At 52.2% G+C, this 17,988-nt stretch overlaps 1 protein-coding gene across 1 annotated transcript; it reads left to right on the top strand.

The window, feature by feature from the left end:
• The first annotated feature begins 3,478 nt into the window (after positions 1 to 3,478).
• On the top strand, positions 3,479 to 13,486 carry LOC105614179 (serpin A3-6-like). Its single transcript, XM_027957363.3, is given in 6 exon segments — positions 3,479 to 3,679; positions 5,750 to 6,277; positions 6,280 to 6,384; positions 8,377 to 8,647; positions 11,335 to 11,485; positions 13,072 to 13,486. Coding segments are annotated over 6 exon segments (1,425 nt in total). The 5' UTR covers positions 3,479 to 3,504; the 3' UTR covers positions 13,267 to 13,486.
• Positions 13,487 to 17,988: the final 4,502 nt, after the last annotated feature.

Below are 17,988 nucleotides of genomic sequence, written 5' to 3'. Positions count from 1 at the left end.
GAAAATGTTGGCTTAAAATTCAACAGTCAGAAAACTAAGGTCATGACATCTGGTCCCATCATTTCATGGCAAATAGATGGGGTAACTGTGACAGACTAATTTTTTGGCTCCAAAATCACTGCAAATGGTGACTGCAGCCATGAAATTAAAAGACACTTGCTCCTTGCATTAAAAGCTATGACAAACCTAGACAGAATATTAAAAAGCAGAGACATTACTTTGCCAACAAATGTCCGTCTAGTCAATGCTATGGTTTTTTCCAGTAGTCATGTATGGATGTGAGAATTGGTCTATAAAGAAAGCAGAGTTCCAAAGAATTGATGCTTTTGAACTGTGGTGTTGGAGAAGACTCTTGAGAGTCCCTTGGACTTCCAATCAATCCTCAAGGAAATCAGTCCTGACTATTCTTTGGAAGGACTGATGTTGAAGCTGAAACTCCAATACTTTGGCCACCTGATGTGAAGAACTGATTCATTGGAAAAGACCCTGATGCTGGGAAAAGATTGAAGGCAGGGGGAGAAAGGGATGACAGAGGATGAGATGGTTGGATGCCATCACCGATGGATATGAGTCTGAGTAAGCTCCAGGAGTTGGTGATGGACAGGGAATCTTGGCATGCTGCAGTCCATGGAGTTGCAAAGAGTAGGACATGACTGAGTGATTGAACTGAACTGAGATTAATGAGGGCTATAGGAGCTCAGAGAGAGGCTAAGAGATGGCCTTGGAGCATTAGTCTGGAACTCCAGTGGACAGAGGACATCCAGGACAAATAAGTCCCCCACAAGCATTCCCAGCAGCACTCAGAAAAACAAAATTCTTTAGCTTTACATCAACTGGAGTTCAGACTAAGTCAGTTCAGTCTTAAGGAAAATAATGGCTCTCCTGAGGCCAGAGAATTTGGGAACTCTTGGGGAAAATATTGGGGCAATATCAGCACTGATGTGTAATGTCCATTCTCATGATGTGCTCAGCATACAGATTAACCAAACAGAGCAGACAGCTCTGTCCTCCTCCTTCATGAGAAGTGCCGGGCTGGATGAGTTACAAGCTGGAATCAAGACAGACGGGAGAAACATCAACAACCTCAGATGTGTGGATGATACCACCCTAATGGCAGAAAGCGAGGAGGAACTACAGAGCCTCTTCATGAGGGTGAAGGAGGAGAGTGAAAGGGCCGGTTTAAAACTAAATATTAAAAAAACTAAGATCATGGCATCTGGCCCCATTACTTCATGGCAAATAGAGGGGGAAAAGGTGAAAGTAGTGACAGATTTCCTCTCCTTGGGCTAGAAAATCACTGCAGACCGTGACTGCAGCCATGAAATCAGAAGCTGTTTGCTTCTTGGCAGGAAAGCTATGACAAACCTAGACAGCATGTTGAAAAGCAGAGACATACTCTGCCGCCAAAGGTTTGTACAGTCAAAGCAATGGTCTTTCCAGTGGTCATGTACGGTTGTGAGAGCCGGACAGTTAAGAAAGCAGAACGTTGAAGAATTGATGCCTTCAAACTGTGGTGCTGGAGAAGACTCCTGAGAGTTCCTTGAACAGCAAGATCAAACCGGTCAGTCTTAAGGGAAATCAACCCTGAATACTCACTGGAAAGACTGATACTGAAGCTGAAACTCCAGTATTTTGGTCATCTGATGTGAACAACTGACTCATTGGAAAAGTCACTGATGCTGGGAAAAACTGAGGGCAGAAGGAGAAGAGGGCATCAGAAGATGAGAGGCCTGGATAGCATCATCAATGCAATGGACATGAACTTGGGTAAACTTCAGGAGATGGGGAGGGACCGGGAGGCCTGGTGTGCTGCAGTCCATGGGGTTACAGAGTCAGACAGGTCTGGCCAACTGAATAGCAACAACAAAAATGTCCATTCTCAGGTTCTCTCAAAGTAATGCAATCCTGCACGTTTAGCTGGGACATGGCTGCACAATGTAGAATGTTGGCTGTGCTGAACAGCCTCCCCTGCAGCCAGGTGTGGCCCTGTGACCAAGCAATGGCCAATGAACAGAAGTGGAAATAACATAGGCAACATTTAGGACATTTCTTTCAAAGGAAAGATTGTGCTTTTCCCATCCCCACTTCCCATTAACTGGAAGGTTGACGCAGTAATGGGCTGCCTGGCAAACAAACCTTAGTAATGGAGAGCAACAAGCTGGAAGGAACCTGGGTCCCTGACAAAGTGAAACCACCGTGTCTGCATGCAGACACTGCCTGCATCTGGAGCTACATGAGAGGGAAGTAAACTGCAACCTTGTTTCAGCCACTATTTCTTAGGGATTGTGTGTAACTTAATATATACTATCAATTCTGGAAATATGGAGCCTGAAAGGATGCATCATTTCAGAAAGATGTGATCAAACTCTCCTTGGTCACCTCAGCGTCTTACAGTCAATGAATGTTTATTAAGTTCTCTAAGGATACAGCACAAAACAAGGGAAAAATCCTGTCTTAACAGAGTGTACATTTAGAATTATTTCACTTAACCTTTTAAGACACCCCTCCTTTCTCAGGGAAATGCATCTGCCTTTAGAGATGAGAAGATGAAGGTGGAAGGGTTTCCATAAAGGTTTTGAGGTCACACAGCTGGTGAGTAGACTTTCAGGGTTCAGGTTTATCTTCTGCCAAAGCCACATTCTCATCACTAACACAGTGATCCCCAAACGGAGTTTGGTGGAGTCCCTAGGCGTAACAGAGGTTTGTTGTGGTCTATCATGGATGGATGGTTCCGGGTGTAAGAGATGAAGGGGCAGGTGTTCCCCCATGAGCATAAGAAAGGCCTGAGATTAGTTCAGAGAGTGTCCTAGGAGACCCCAAGGGCAAGGATGAAGGACAGCCAGCTGTTAAAGTGAACCAATAGTGAAGGGCAACTGGACAAACCAAAGCACAGCAGGCCCCCAAAGACAGATGGTACCAGATATTAGAGGTCCCAGACACTTGTGCTTTTGACACTCTAAGGGGACCCTCCGGCGGAACAGCCCTGTCTGGGAATGGGAGGGTGTCTCAACGTGCAAATCGAGCTATATTCCCATAAAGGGTCCTGCATTTCAATTTTGTCTATGTGTTTGGGGATCCCGATCACACACCCACACTTGCACACACCCATCAAGACAAGTGATTCATAGAAATAACGCAGTGTTAGCCAGAGGTGCCCTGGAGTGACACAGCTCTGGGGAATATTTTCAAATATTTTTTCCATTTTCTGGGTTTTTACATGGTCTTTAATGAGGATATGACAAACAGGCGGCGGGGGGGGGACTAAGAAAAGTCAGTATATATATTTTTTAAAAGAACAAGAGTCAGAGATATTTTTCAATGTCCCTTTTTATATATTCTGAGCTTTCACAGACCCTTCAATGAGTTTTCTTAAATGGGAAAAATCACTCTCAAGGGAAATTTCTGTTTATTTTTAGTTTAGGTTTTCTGTTGGGGAGGGACAAAAAGTGAGTGGTTTCTGTAACTAGATTGTTTGAGTATATCTGATGAAACCTGTTACCAGGAATGGTCATCTGCCCATTTCCAGTCAGAGGACAGAACACTGTGCTGTCCCCGCCTACATTTCACAAGCCTGGGAGGAGGCTTTGCAGGATAAATAGGCAGAAGCACCCAGGAAACTCTAGCATCTGGGCAGGTGGCGGCTCTGGATCCACTGCCCACGTCCCGCTCTCGCAGGCAGGTAATCCGTGATGCTCCCACCCTGGGAGCCAAGGGACCCCTTTCCCAGGGTGGTTCTGGCCTCGATCAGGGGTCGGTAGGGCCTGAGGCAGGAGGGAGGCAGGAGGACATGTGTCTGATGCTGGGAGGGTTCTGAGCCCTCTGAAGACCAGTCCTCTCTCTGGGTCTCAGTGTTCATCCTGAAAAGGGAGGGATGTGCCACCAGGGCTTCTGGGGGGCATTTCTGCTTTTGAGTCTTTGGGGTTGAGATTCAAGCCAGCTGTGCCCCATCCAGCTGTGCATCCAGCGTCAGGTCAGAGCTCCCCCGAGGGCCCTGAGGTGCATCTCCTTGCTTGGCACAGGGTGCTGCCCTCAGAGGGCCCTGGGGATGGAATTAGTAGAGTGGGTCCATCTGGGCAAAGGCTGTGGGGTCTCCAGGGGGGTTTTCTGGGCTCCACTGTCTCTCCAGGGACCCTGGCAAGCAGACAGGAGCTGAATCTGCCCAGCACTGAAAAGACAGATGGCTCAGAAACAGAGCCAGCCCTCCCACCTGGCCAAATGCTGCTTTGGTTGCATAGTTGCTAAGTCATGACCAACCCTTTTGCAACCCCATGACTCTAGCGTGCCAGGCTCCTCTGTCCATGGGGTTCTCCAGGCAAGAATACTGGAATGGCTTGCCATTTCTTCCTCCAGGGGATCTTCTTGACCCAGGGATCAAACCCACATTCCCCGTGTCTCCTGCATTGGCAGGCGGGCTCTTTACCATCCCACCCACCAAGGGAGCATCTGGCTAGCTGTTTTTCCAGGAATAATTTTGGGGGAAAACATTTAATTCTTTGTGAAAAAAAAAAACATTGCATCAGCTCTGCATAAACAAATTTTTGGCATAATTGATCGCCCCTGTCCTCAGGCTTGCCCCAAGGCCTTTCCCCTGGGCTTCGAACGAGACTCAGCTCAGGCTCCTCCCTTCCACCTCCTCCTCTCCTTCCCTCCCCCCTCACCACCCCAGCAGTCCTCTCTCCTCTGAACCCTGAGATGAGGGGCAGAGGCTGCAGGGAAACAGCCCTCTTTGCTGAGGTCACAGCTTTGACCTCCGTCTCTCCTGAGGCTTCTGGGCAGTATCTCTGTCCTCTGACCCCAGGGATCACAGTCCGGCTTGTAGAGTCCTAGAGAGGGTGGCCAGTGCAGGGGGTGACATGTCTGGAACTCCCCTTAGGAGCCCAGCACCTTCTTCCTGTATGTCACCTGAGCCAGTCCACATGTTGGATGGAGGTGAGAACTGAGGATCAGAGAGGTTCAGTCACTGCTCGTCACCACACAGCACTCACAAGAAGCCAAAATGAAATCCTCGACCAGGTCTCTGAGACTCTGCTCACCCTGCTTCTCCTCACCAGGAGGCCTTTCCAGGTTCTTGATGGAAACACCCTCCACGTGTCCACGTGGCAGGGCTGAGCAGAATGCTCTGCCCTCCTTGTTCTTTACACCAGCCCTCCTCAGGGCAGCCAGGCTACAGCACGGCTCCCGCTGCCTGTGGCGGGCTCTCTCCTGAACCCTCACTGTGACCAGGCACCTTGACGGGAGAGCCTCCCTGAGGTCACACCCTTGTCCTCAGAGGCGGGGAGAGGTGCTGTGTCCTCTGATCAGTGCAGGGCTCCTTCCTGGGGGGACAGAGAAGGGGCACGGTGGGAAAGGAGCCCTGCTTCCTGGGCCCTCTGAGAGTATCAGCTCCCGGGAAGAGGGAGATGGGTTCTCGCTGGACAGCACCTCACACCCATCATCAGCTTCCCCGCCCTGGAGCCAGGCACCCCAGGCTCCTCACCCCCACTCCTCCACTGCCTGCTGTGTGACCTTGGAAAAGCCCCTTCCCCTCTCTGTGCCCAGTCTCTCTACTGGGGAAATTGCTAATGATCACAGCACTTGACCAAAGGGTGAGAGGGAGCCCAGAGCCTCCTCATGTGTGTTGGGAGCCCAGCAGGGTGCCTACCCCTGCGAGGTCCCAGAGCAGCAGGGCCGAGAGAACAGAGACCATGGGGGACAGGGGGGTTGGGACATCATCTGACATGCGGAGACTGAAAGGAGCTCTGATTTTCAGACATGAGGGCAGAGAGAGTGTCCCCCCTCCTGGCTCTGGGGCTCCTGGTGGCTGGACTCTGCTCCAGTGTCCACTGCCTCCCGGAGAATGTGACCCCAGAAGGACAGCACAAAGGGACGTCTGTGGATGACCATGCATTAGCCTCCAGCAACACCGACTTCGCCTTCAGCCTCTACAAGCAGTTGGCTTTGAAGAACCCCAATAAGAATGTCATCTTCTCCCCTCTGAGTGTCTCCATAGCCTTGGGCTTCCTGTCCCTGGGGGCCCATGGCTCCACCCTGACAGAGATCCTGGAAGGTCTCAAGTTCAACCTCACAGAGACCCCCGAGAGAGAAATCCACCAGGGCTTCCAGCAACTCCTGCAGACTCTCAATCGACCCAGCAATGAGCTGCAGCTAAGTGTGGGCAACGCCATGTTTGTGCAGGAGGAGCTGAAGCTGCTGGACAAGTTCAGGGAAGATGCTCGTGTGCTGTACTCCTCCGAGGCCTTCCCGACCAACTTCGGGGATCCTGAAGCTGCCAGGAGTCTAATAATGACTATGTGAAGAATAAAACCCAGGGGAAAATTGAGGAGCTGTTCAAGGTCCTTTCCCCAGAAACGATGTTGGTCCTGGTGAACTACATCTACTTTAAAGGTGAGTACCTGGATTGGGGTTGGGGCAGATGCACCGATAGTTCTCAGGCTTCAGAATCATTTCTATCCCTGCTCAGCCAGCTATGTTGCCAGCAAACCACTATAGAGGTCTACTCATGGTTTGGGGGGCTTAAACACCAAGGCCCACTCTGACCATAGTCTTTGTCTATTTTAGCTTTTTCCAAATTGCTTTTCTCATTGTAGGGCAGTGATTCCCTTATGTGAGGTGGAGGGATGCTTTTTTTTTTTTTAAATTTATTTGTTTGACTGCCTTAGTTCTTAGTCGCAGCACGAGGGGTCTTTCGGGGTAGCAGGCAGATTCTACAGTTGTGGCAGGCAGGTTCAGTAGTTGTGGCAGGCTGGCTTTGCCTGGAGGCGTGTGTTACCTTATTTCCTGACCAGAGGTTGAGCCCGTGTCCTCTGCACTGCAAGATGGATTCTTATCCACTGGACCCCCAGGGAAGTCCCAGAGGGAGACTTTATTCTGAGTTAAACTCGCCTGCTGCCAAAAGGAGAGCTTTCTTTTCAGATCTATCCCGTGGGGGATGGGAGCTCCAGATTCCTTCTTGATGAGACACTTTAGGACGACTCAGGAAGGCCTCGGCTCCGCACACTGCACGCTGTGTCAGACGTGGGCTCCCTCTAAACAGACCCGGTCTCTGGGGGTTGAGGTGGGGCTGGTGGCCATCTTCACAGTGTGACAGCCCCCGAGCAGCCCGGCCATCCCAAGATTCTTCAGCAGATGCGCTTCTGCTATCCGGAGGCAAGACCACATCTGGGGAAAGTCTTGGGGTTGGACAATATCCGGGCCACAGTATCTTCTTTTTTTTTTAAATTCATCTATTTTTTAATTGAAGGATAATTGCTTTACAGAATTGGGTTGGTTTCTGCCAAACATCAATATGAATCAGCCATAGGTATACACATGTTCCCTCCCTCTTGAAACTCCCTCCGGGGCACAATATCTTTCCAGCTTCTAGCTGGTCCTGTGCCCAGTCCCATCGATAGCAAGTTGCTATGACAAACCTCAGCCAGGAGACTCATAAGAGGCAGAGTGAAGGCAGAAAGACTTCACCCAGGGAGCCAGCAGTGCAAAAGGGACTCAAGATAGATAAGACACAAAAAATTATCATTGAATCATGAAATGGTCAGGTGTCTAAGAGACCCTAGCTGTGGGGGACAAGTTAGCCCTGAGTTAGGGGCTCCGGGGTAAGTCCAGGGACACCCTTCCTTCATCTGTGTTTTCATCTGTAAATCAAGGCACGGGATGGCATTTCCTTGGAAAAGGAATCCAGGCATAACCTGCCGTGTTTGTTACCTGTATCTCTCATGCTTTCTTCTCCTAACAACCCACTCCATCTTGAGAATTTCTCCTCTAAAATTTCCTCCCCGGGGGCACCCGGCCAGCCCCTCTCTGTCTGCTCCTGCCTCTCCCCATGGGGACACAGGCAGGGATGGAATCAAAGAAGGAGGTGGGCATGGATACACACTCCATGAAGCCCCAGAGCCCTAATCTCCCACAGAAGTCCCAGCCTCAGAAAGAGACTCATTCTGCGTGGAGACGTCTGTTGACCCGGCGCTGCCCTCCGGGTCCCCGTGTGGCTCCTGCTCCAGTTGGGCTCACAAGGCCGTGGGGATGTGTGTCCTCCCTACAAAGCCAACAATTAGCCTCTGGTCACTTGTTCCCTTGAAGGACCAGGAGGTCCTGTATCTCCCCAGGCCCAGCCTCATCCCCATCTCTCCCTTGCCCTGCACAGTTCCTGCTGACTTTGCATGTAGCACAACTAACCAGCTTTGTTTCATGCCCCTCTTCTCAATCCTGACCTGCGAGGTTCACCCCCGTCCCCGAGGGCTTACCCATCTGCCCAGGTGTATGTGCACAGCTGGCAGGCCCACCCCAGAGGCACGTGGTGTGGGGCGCTGCTGGCACAGGCAGGGCCGAGGAGGGAGAGACTTGCACTCACAGACTCCTCACCTGTCCCCCCGCCTCCAGCCAGGTGGCAGATCCCCTTTGACCCCAAGCGCACTGAGCAGGCAGAGTTCCATGTGAGCAAGAACGAGACGGTGCAGGTGTCCATGATGAACACTGCCCTGGTGATCCCTTACTTCCGGGATAAGGAGCTGGGCTGCACACTGGTGGAGCTCACGTACACCAGCAATGACAGCGCCCTCTTCATCCTCCCCGACGAGGGCAAAATGCAGGACCTGGAAGCCAAGCTGATCCCGGAGACGCTGACGAGGTGGCGAAACTCCCTGCAGCCCAGGTGACTCCCCAGGGCCTAGAGCTGTGGGTTCAGCTGCCATCTTGGTCCTTCCCCCTCTTCCTGGACTTCTGACCTCCAGCAACAGGGCCTCAGGAATGTGTGGGACTGGGGGCAGAGGTGGGAGAGCCTGTACTGAGATATCCTTGCCCTTTGCTGCCTGTGTGGCTCTGAGCCTGATTCTTTCCTTCTGTAAGATGATGGCGTCAGAGGGGACAGGGCCTTCCTCTCACACTAACTAGTGCTGTATCGTGAGGCTCCTCAACAAAGCCCCCAGCACGTGTGGTGTTGTCTCATGTCCCCACCTCTTGGGTGGGGGAGCAGATGGAATTGTATCAGCTGAGGGCTCAGGTGAGATAGACACTGAGAATCAGCTTTGCAGGGGCTGCACATTACGTTCATTCATTTATTTAGCCAACCATTCAGCGCTGCTTTCACAGGTTGATTGAGAATCTAGTGTGTGCCAGGGACTAATTATGCTCTGAGGGTAGGTCAGCAGATAGAACAGTAAATTCTCTGCCCTCGTGAGCTTACTCTGTGATTGACATAGACCTATGAGAAATAAATGTAATGAATAATTTGGTGTGTTGAATGGTTAGAAAGGGAGAGAGAGGGATAGAAAAGCAAAAAAAAAAAAAAAGAAAGAAAGAAAGAAAGAAAGAAAATTGGACCCAGAGGTATTTTGTGATTGTAACTAGGGGGGCCCTTAGGTGGTGTTTGAGGTGACTGACCGAGCCGTGCAGATGTGTTGGGAAAAGCCTCGTTGGCCGAGGGAACAGCCAGTGCAAAGCCTCCAAGGCAGGACGAGCCTGGTGTGGTTGAGGATTAGTGAGGCCAGAGCAGGAGAGCAGAGGGAGGGAGGGGGGAAGCTGGGCGAGGTCTGGGTCCTCAGGGAGGACTAAGGTCACCCAAGGCCTTGCAGACCCTTTGACTACCCCACCGTCTAAGGGAAATGGAAACTCATCACAAACAGTGAAAGATCTGAGTGATGCTTAAAAGGATCACCCAGGGCGCCGAGTGGAGAGCAGATGGCAGAGGACATGCATGGAGGCAGGGAGGCCACCAGGAGCCCAGGGGGCTCACCCAGGGGAGAGTGCTGGGGGCTGGACCAGGAGGAGCAGGAAGCATGGGGAGGGGTCAAGTACTGGGTAAACGGAGGAGAGACACACAGGCCAGGAGGTGGGGTTCAGGAGACCGATCTCAGGGGGACAAGAGGGAGAGGCAGTGCTGGGCCAGGGTCTGCAGGGTGGGTAGGGAGGGGGTGTGGGCAGCATGAGGGGGGCGGGGGTGCCCGAGACCCAGAGTCCCACTCCCAGGCTCACACTCCCCCCGCCACTCCCTGGGCTTCTCTGGGGCTCAGGTCCCTGCTGGGAGGGGAGAGGTGTCCTTGACCCTCTGTTCTGAGTGTGGGATGGGCAGACCCAGAGGGGATGGATGTGGGAGGCACTTCAGAAAGCACAGGGGACTGGAGACCTGCCTGCATGTGAAGTAGAGGCTGCAGCCCCTTCCTGACTCCTGTCCAGGGGACCTGAGGCTGTGGGGCTCCTGACTCCCAGCCCCTCCTCCCTGCAGATCCCAGGAGACCCAGGACGGGTGACCCTCTTGCCCTGCCTGTTCTCCCTTCCCAGCCTTTCCTCCTCCAACCCCAAGAGCTACCACAGGGCAGAGGCCCAGTGACGAGCTGTAAATGGAGAAAATACTCATCAGACACCTTGATTTACAAGCACCTAGGGGACATGTATCTATACATTCCTGGCCCATAAAGGATGCTCAGTAGGAATTTATTGACTCGTGTATAAAGGAGGGAGGAAGGATGAATGTAAGGAAGAAAGAAGGTAGGTCAATGAGGAGGAATAACTACCTCCCTGTTACAAGGGACCCACAGTTTAGGGGGAGCCTCAGTCTCCTAGCATTAAGCATGTCAGACCAGTCACCATGGTAAGAGTCTTAAGGGAAGTGCAGACAGAGAGAGGGAGAGGGGAGCCGGGGGGTGGGAGACAGCATCTCTCACTCCAAGAACCTGCTGGCGGCTCTGCTCAGATGCAGCAGCCTGCCCGCAAGGAACTCACTGGGAAGGCGAGACAGAGACTCTGAATTGGGTGATTCAGGCCCCCCAAGCCCTTGAATGCAGCCCCCAGCCCTCCACGTCCCACTGTTGTCCCTGCCAAGCCCCTCGCCTCCCTGCATCAGCCCCTCTTTCCTGCAAGTGCCTCCACCTGCCTCGTGGCCTCCTCTCCACCCAGCCCACTCCTTCCCCTCCCCAGGGACTCAAACTGGATGCCACCTCCTGCAAGAAGCCTTCCTGGTGACCCTGGTACATCCCTCCCGGTGCTCCCACATCCCCCTCCCCCTCCCCCCAGCACGGTCTCCCAGCAGCTGTGGAATCCGTGTTGGAGAAGGGTGATTCCTGAGCCCTGCAGGCTTGCAGGGGAGAAGCAGGGCCAGGTGGGGGCAAGCCCACAGCCCCTGCCTTGGCACGCTGCCCTGAAGGTCAGACAGCTGCAGACAAGAATGCATAATGAAGGAATTAAGGAGAGTTAGCCCGAGGAATCTGGAAACTGAGGAAAGGAGTGCTTATTCCAGGGAGAATGGGGTGGATGGAGACGAAACCCAGGAAGACCTAGCTGAGCGGAGGAGAACGGTGAGCACCGAGTTGAGTAAGCCATCAAGTTTATTTTCTCACCTCCTAGATTGATACATACCCTCAGCCTGCCAAAGTTTTCCATCTCCAGCGACTATAATCTGGAAGACACCCTTTCTGAGCTGAGCATCCAGAAAGTCTTCACCTCTGAGGCTGACCTGTCAGGAATCACAGGTGTCGGGAACTTAAAAGTTTCCCAGGTGAGTTTTTAAACTTTGGACATTTCATCTTCCACATGGGAACTTGAAAAGTGACAGGCAGGCAGACCTCTGGCTGATCTTGAATTTGCAAAACAACGACATTGCTCACTACTCAGATCAGTTCAGTGCAGTTCAGTAGCTCAGTCGTGTCCAACTCTTTGAAACCCCCATGGACTGCAGCATGCCAGGCCTCCCTGTCCATCACCAACTCCCAGAGTTTACTCAAACTCATGTCCATTGAGTCGGTGATGTCATCCAACCATCTTATCCTGTGTCGTCCCCTTATCCTCCCGCCTTCCATCTTTCCCAGCATCAAGGTCTTTTCCAATGAGTCAGTTCTTCGCATCAGGTGGGCAAAATATAAGAGCTTCAGCTTCAAAATCAGTCCTTCCAATGAATATTCAGGACTGATTGCCTTTAGGATTGATGAGTTTGATCTCCTTACAATCCAAGGGACTCTCAAGAGTCTTCTCCAACACCACAGCTCAAAACCATCAATTCTTCAGCCTTCTTTATGTCCAGCTCTCACACTTGTACATGACTACTGGAAAAACCATAGCTTTGGCTACACAGACCTTTGTCGATAAAATGATGTCTTGGTTTTTTAATGTGCTGGGCATTACTCAGTTACCCTGCCTGCAACCCTCAAGCTCAGGGGAGCTGGGTTATAACCATCTTGGAGGCTGGTTCTACCTTCTTTGTAATATATTTGGGGATAGACATCGGTCTTGGGAATGTGCCTGAGGTGGAATCAGCTGTAAACCCCCATCCCTTGCAGCACATTTTACTGCCTATGGGATAAATTATTAAAGCCCTTAGTCCTGAATCTTGTCATTTTTAAAAGACATATGATAGTTCTTGGCTCCTGTGCGATGCTCAGCAGAGCAGGTAAGAGGTAATAAGTACTAACATTGGCTCAGGGCCATCATGATCAATACACACTGAGAGCAGGAGAGAAGAACACCAGGGGTCCTGATACTGTGATCTGAGAAGGAGAGAAGTCAGAGGGAATGAGGGGGCGGGTGCTGGGCAGCCCTGCAGGCTCCCCTGCACCCACCTGCCAGAGGACCTGATAAAGCAGGCAGAGGTGCTATGGGACTTTGTGGTCCAGGGATGGGAAGCCGATCCTAGGCAAAGGGCTGAGGGGCATGTCAGCCAGGGCAGGAAAGAAGCAGAAAGCAGTGCTGGCCCATCTGCTGCTTCGACGTGGAGGGACTGTGGACAGTTGCCTGCAAGAAATATGCCTCGATCTGGCCCCTCCCCCTGCACTAGGGAGTGTCTGGGGACAGCAGAGTCTCTGGACTCAGACAGAGGGGGTTCAGATCAGGGAGTCCCTGCTCTTTGCTTCTCTGACCCTGGGTCCAGGACTTACAGCCCATTTGACTGCGCTTTGCTCAGCCTTGGGTCATGTATATGTGAACCAGCTGACAGATTTGTTGGGAAAAACAAAGTTGAAAAGGTAGACAGCATAGTGACAGGCCAGTGGCAGAAGGTTGATGAATATCAGTTCCCTTAGAGGCACTCAGGCAGCTGCTCACCTCCCGCCCACCCCATCTCCGATTGGTAATACTCTGCTGTCCCCACAGGTGGTCCACAGCGCTGTGCTGGACGTGGATGAGGAGGGCACGGAAGGAGCTGCTGCTACGGGAGTACAAATTATCCCCCAATCCTCACTTAAAACCATTGTGCGTTTCGACAGGCCCTTCCTGATTGCTGCAGTTCTCAAAGACACCCAGAGCATCATCTTTTTGGGGAGAGTCACCAACCCCACTCAAGCCTAGAGCTCAGCTCTGAGCTGTGGGTGCCCTAAGGAGCAGGGTGCCCAGGTCCCTGGGTGCAGCCTGGCCCTTGGGCACTGAGGATCCACCCTGCCTGTCCCCACCTGCTCACCCCTGGGAAGGTGACAGTGACGATGCTGGGGGCTCCACATGCACAGGGAGTCTGTGTCCTGGTCACGAGGAGGCTCCTTCAACAGCAATAAAGCACCTTCCTTGGACTGCACTCCTTCGTGTGTGTCTCTGCCCTGATCCACCTGACTCCACGCCCTGCTGCTGCCTGGGCCCTGAGGTCAAGCACCCAGACCTCCCCACCCCTGGGCCCCTCTCCTTTAGACTCACCAGAAGGCCCAGGAGCAGGCTCTGTGCCTGTGACCAAGCCCACTGGCCCGCAGGCCCAGGACAGGGAGGGGCCCCTGCTGCCCACTTCCGGGGGTTCTGGTTCCAGGTCAAGGTTCACTTCTTCCTCCCCAGGGCCTAGGATGTGTCCTTGTGCTCACCTGCAGGGGCTCCAGCCCTGACGTCTTCCAGCACAGCCCCTGGACCCTGCCATCCCGCAGCTGAGCTGGGCCTTTCTCCCTCCAGATCACCCCTCTGCCTCCCAGCACCCCTACCTGGGAGACCAGCTCCTTGCAGGTTCCCAGCTGGGCTCCTCCACCACCTGATGCGTTCCACATCCTCCCCTGACAGAGGCAGGGCTGGCCTGGAGTTAGGGGTCTTGGTGACTAGAGTGGAGGAGATCAACGTGCCTTGGTTAATCAGGGTCAGACCATGAGCCACAGCCATGGGCACAGTGGCCAGGAGCCATTCCCGAGGGGCCTCCATCCTCTGGGGCCTTGGTATGGAAGCAGGGGCACCAATTGTCATTGGTGACAGTGACAGCAGTCACCGTGATCAGTGAGCCACGGAGCATGTGCTCTGCGCCAATCACTGTGCAAAGGCCTCAAGATCCCGCCCCCTTTCAGCATCACACAGTCCCCCCTGGGGGGAGGGGCAGTTTACAGGTTCCCACTCACCGAGATGGAAACAGAGGCTCAGGAAACTGAGGGAGCTGCCCGAGGCCCAGCAGCTGGTAGTGCTGGAGTCAGAACTGAGCCCAGAGTCTTGTGGGGGGAGGCAATCCCTGACCAGATGAGAGGGTCACAGTGCAGACGGCTGGTCTGACAGAAGGCCAGGTACCTCGTGCACCTGCTGGAGCCCCCTGACCTCCCCGTGCATGGATGTTCTCTTTCCCCAACCCGGGGTGGGGATCTGGCTTCCTGCACACCGGTCCCTGGAATCCAGAGACATCACAGCTCTCAAGCCAGCTGGGTCCTCTCCAGCTGTGTCCCCTCTGTCCTCTCTAGGTGGCACCCAAGCCCCCATCCTCTTCTTCCCTGCCACTCCTCCCTGCCCCCGCCCCTCTGCTGCCTCCTAGGCTCACGCACAGAGCATCAGTCTCATCAGACCCTCTCAGAGCCCCTCCTCCAGCTGACCCCTCCTCAGATCCTCTTATCCCAGAGCCTGACTTAGCCCATCTGAGCCCCTTTTCTCATCTCTGGTCTTGAACTTGCAGGGAGATCCCAAAGGGGTGCAGGTGTGGAAAGAGCCTCCCATGCAGGTGGGTCCTGGGACCTGGGCTCAGCTCCAGGCTCCACTGCTGCACTGGGGCCCCGCCACCTTTCTCAGGTCACCCAACTTCTCTGGGCCGCCCCCTCCTCTCTGTGCGGTTGTGTGAGAATCCCTCGTCCCAGAGCGTGTGTGCTAAGTCGCTTCAGTCATGTCCAACTCTACGAGGCTTCTCCCTCCATGGGATCCTCCAGGCAAGAATACTGGAGTGGGTTGCCATGCCCTTCTCCAGGTGATCTTCCTGACCCAGGGATAGAACCTGTGTCTCTAACGTCTCCTGCATTGGCAGATGGGTTCTTTAACACATCCCAGTGTTGTAGGAAATCACAGTGATCATGAGCCTGTCCAAGACCTGGCTCAGGCCCTCAGGAGGCAGCTGGTTTTATTTCTCTGGTGATTCTGAATTGGCAGGTCTCAGGGGGACCCAGAATCTATGTTAGTAAGGGCCTAAGCTGACCCTTGGATCCATGGAGTCAGCCACTGTCACCCTTTTAAAGGGAAACTCAGATTCTTTCACTTTCTGCTGGAGACACCTGATGACCCCCAGCTCTTAGAGAAATATATCCACCCTCCTCCCCCTCCAGTGCCCCATATGATCTGTTCTTGCCAACTTTCTCACCTCTCCTATGACCATCCTTGCCCACCTTCTGCTGCAACAACTCTGGTTTTCCTGCTGTTCTAGATTTTAGAAAGCTGTTTCCTGCCTCAGGACATTTGCACTTGCTGTTAGCTGCTTGAATGGCCTTTTTGCAGCCCCTTCACTGGCACACTCCCTCACTTCACTCATTCTCTGCTCTAAGGTCACCACCTTAGAGAGGCCCCACCTCTATCCTCACCACCTCAGTCTCACCACTCTCTACCTTGCCCATCTGAAAGGATATAAGGGGGAGCGGTCCTAAGATGGAGGAGGAATAGGACTGGGAGACCACTTTCTCCCCCACAAATTCATCAAAGGAACAGTTAAACTCTGAGTAAATGCCACAAAACAACTTCTGAATGCCGGCAGAGGACATCAGGAACCCAGAAAAGCAGCCCATTGTCTTCAAAAGGAGGTAGGAAAAAATATAAAAGACAAAAAAAGAGATAAAAGAGGTAAGGACGGAGCTCCATCCTGGGAAGGGAGTCTTAAAAGAGAGAAGTTTCCAAACACCAGGAAACACTCTCACTGCCGAGTCTGTGGCGAGTCTTGGAAGCGCAGAGGGCAACATAACAGGGAGGAAAAATAAATAAATAATTAAACCCCACAGATTAGGAGCCCAATGGTAACTCCCCCAGTGGAGAAGCAGCATAGATGCCTGCATCCGCCACTAGCAAGCTGGGGCTGGGCAGGGAGACGCGGGCTGCATTGCTTAGAGTAAGGATCGGGCCTGAGTGCCCTGAGTGTAATCAGAGTGAACTAACTTGGACTAGGAAACCAGACTGTGGGATAGCTACCACGTGAAAAGCTCTAACATAAGACACTGCTAAGACCATGCACAGAACAAAGGATGGAACAGAATTAGCTGGCTGCAGACCATACCCCTCCAGTGACATGCAGCCAGAGCTGGAAAGGCTGGAAGGGGACAATCGCAGCCCCAGAGAGACATTATCTACCAAACTTCAAGCAGGCTTCTTTGCTAACTAAGACTTCTTGGGGTCCTGGACAGTCACCATCCTCCTGAGAAGGGGCACCAGTTGTACACCCAGAAAACTGAGGAGCAGGGACGGGAGAGGCGATTAGTTGCAGCGACTGTGCTCACCAAACACTTGAGCTACTCGGACCTGGGAAGGGCACAAAACGCAGGCCCAACCGAGTCTGTGCCTTTGAGGACTACCTGAGTGCCTGAGCCTGAGCGGCTTAGACCTGGGAGGTGCATGCAGCCCAGGGCCGGCCTCAGATGGTTCCCGGTGGAGCAACCTAGTGCCTGAGCTGTGTGCACCATGAGCGGGGGCAGGCCCAGCGTGGCTGAGACACTGCGAGCACACACCAGTGTTATTTGTTTGTAGCATCCCTCCCTCCCCACAGTGTGACTGAACAAGTGAGCCTAAAAGTGTCCACCACCGCCCCCCTTGTGTCAGGGCGGAAATCAGACACTGAAGAGACCAGCAAACAGAAGAAGCTAAAACAGAGGGAACCACCTTGGAAGTGACAGGTGCTATCGATTAAAACCCTGTCGTTAGTACCGACTGCATAGGAAGGGGCCTATAGATCTTGAGAAATATAAGCCGGACCAAGGAACTATCCGAAAATGAACTGACCCCACACTGCCCACAACAACACCAGAGAAAGTCCTAGATACATCTTTACTATTTTTACGATCATTCTTGTTTTTTTTCTCTTTTTTTTTATTTTAACTTTTTAAAATTTTAAGTCCTCTATTACGGAGGAGCCTGGTGAGTTGCAGTCCATGGGGTTGTGAAGAGTCGGACATGACTGAGCGACTTCACTTTCACTTTCATATATTGCAGAAGGAAATGACATCCCACTCCAGTGTTCTTGCCTGGAAAATCCCAGGGACAGAGGAGCCTGGTGGGCTGTGGTCTATGGGGTCGCACAGAGTCAGACACAACTGAAGCAACTTAGCAGCAGCAGCAGTATTACTCCTTTAATTTTCATTTTTATAACCTACTATTACTTTAAAAAAAGACCTTATTTTTAAAGCAAACTTCATATATATATATTAAAAAATTTTTTTGTGGCTTTATTCTTTTTTCTTCTTCTTTTCTTTAATATTGTATTTTTGAAAATCCAACCTCTACTCTAGATTTTTAATTTTTGCTTTTTGGTATTTGTTATCAATTTTGTACCTTAGAAAACCCAATCTTCAGTACCCATTTTTACTTGGGAGCAAGATTACTGGCTTGACTGCTCTCTCCTCCTTTGGACTCTCCTTTTTCTCCACCAGGTTGCCTCTGTCTCCTCCCTCCCCCTTCTCTTCTCTACCCAACTCTGTGAATCTCTGTGTGTTCCAGACAGTGGAGAACATTTAGGGAACTGATTACTGGCTGGATCTGTCTCTCTCCTTTTGATTCCCCCTTTTATCCTCCTAGCCACCTCTGTCTCCTTCCTCCTTCTTCTCTTCTCCATGCAACTCCGTGAACATCTCTGAGTGGTCCAGACTGTGGAGCGCACATAAGGAA

Source organism: Ovis aries, chromosome 18 (genome assembly GCF_016772045.2).
Source record: "Ovis aries strain OAR_USU_Benz2616 breed Rambouillet chromosome 18, ARS-UI_Ramb_v3.0, whole genome shotgun sequence".
In the NCBI taxonomy this organism is placed as follows: domain Eukaryota; kingdom Metazoa; phylum Chordata; class Mammalia; order Artiodactyla; family Bovidae; genus Ovis; species Ovis aries.
The sequence above is the reverse complement of the archived record's forward strand: the minus strand, read 5'-3'. Positions and strand labels throughout refer to the sequence as shown.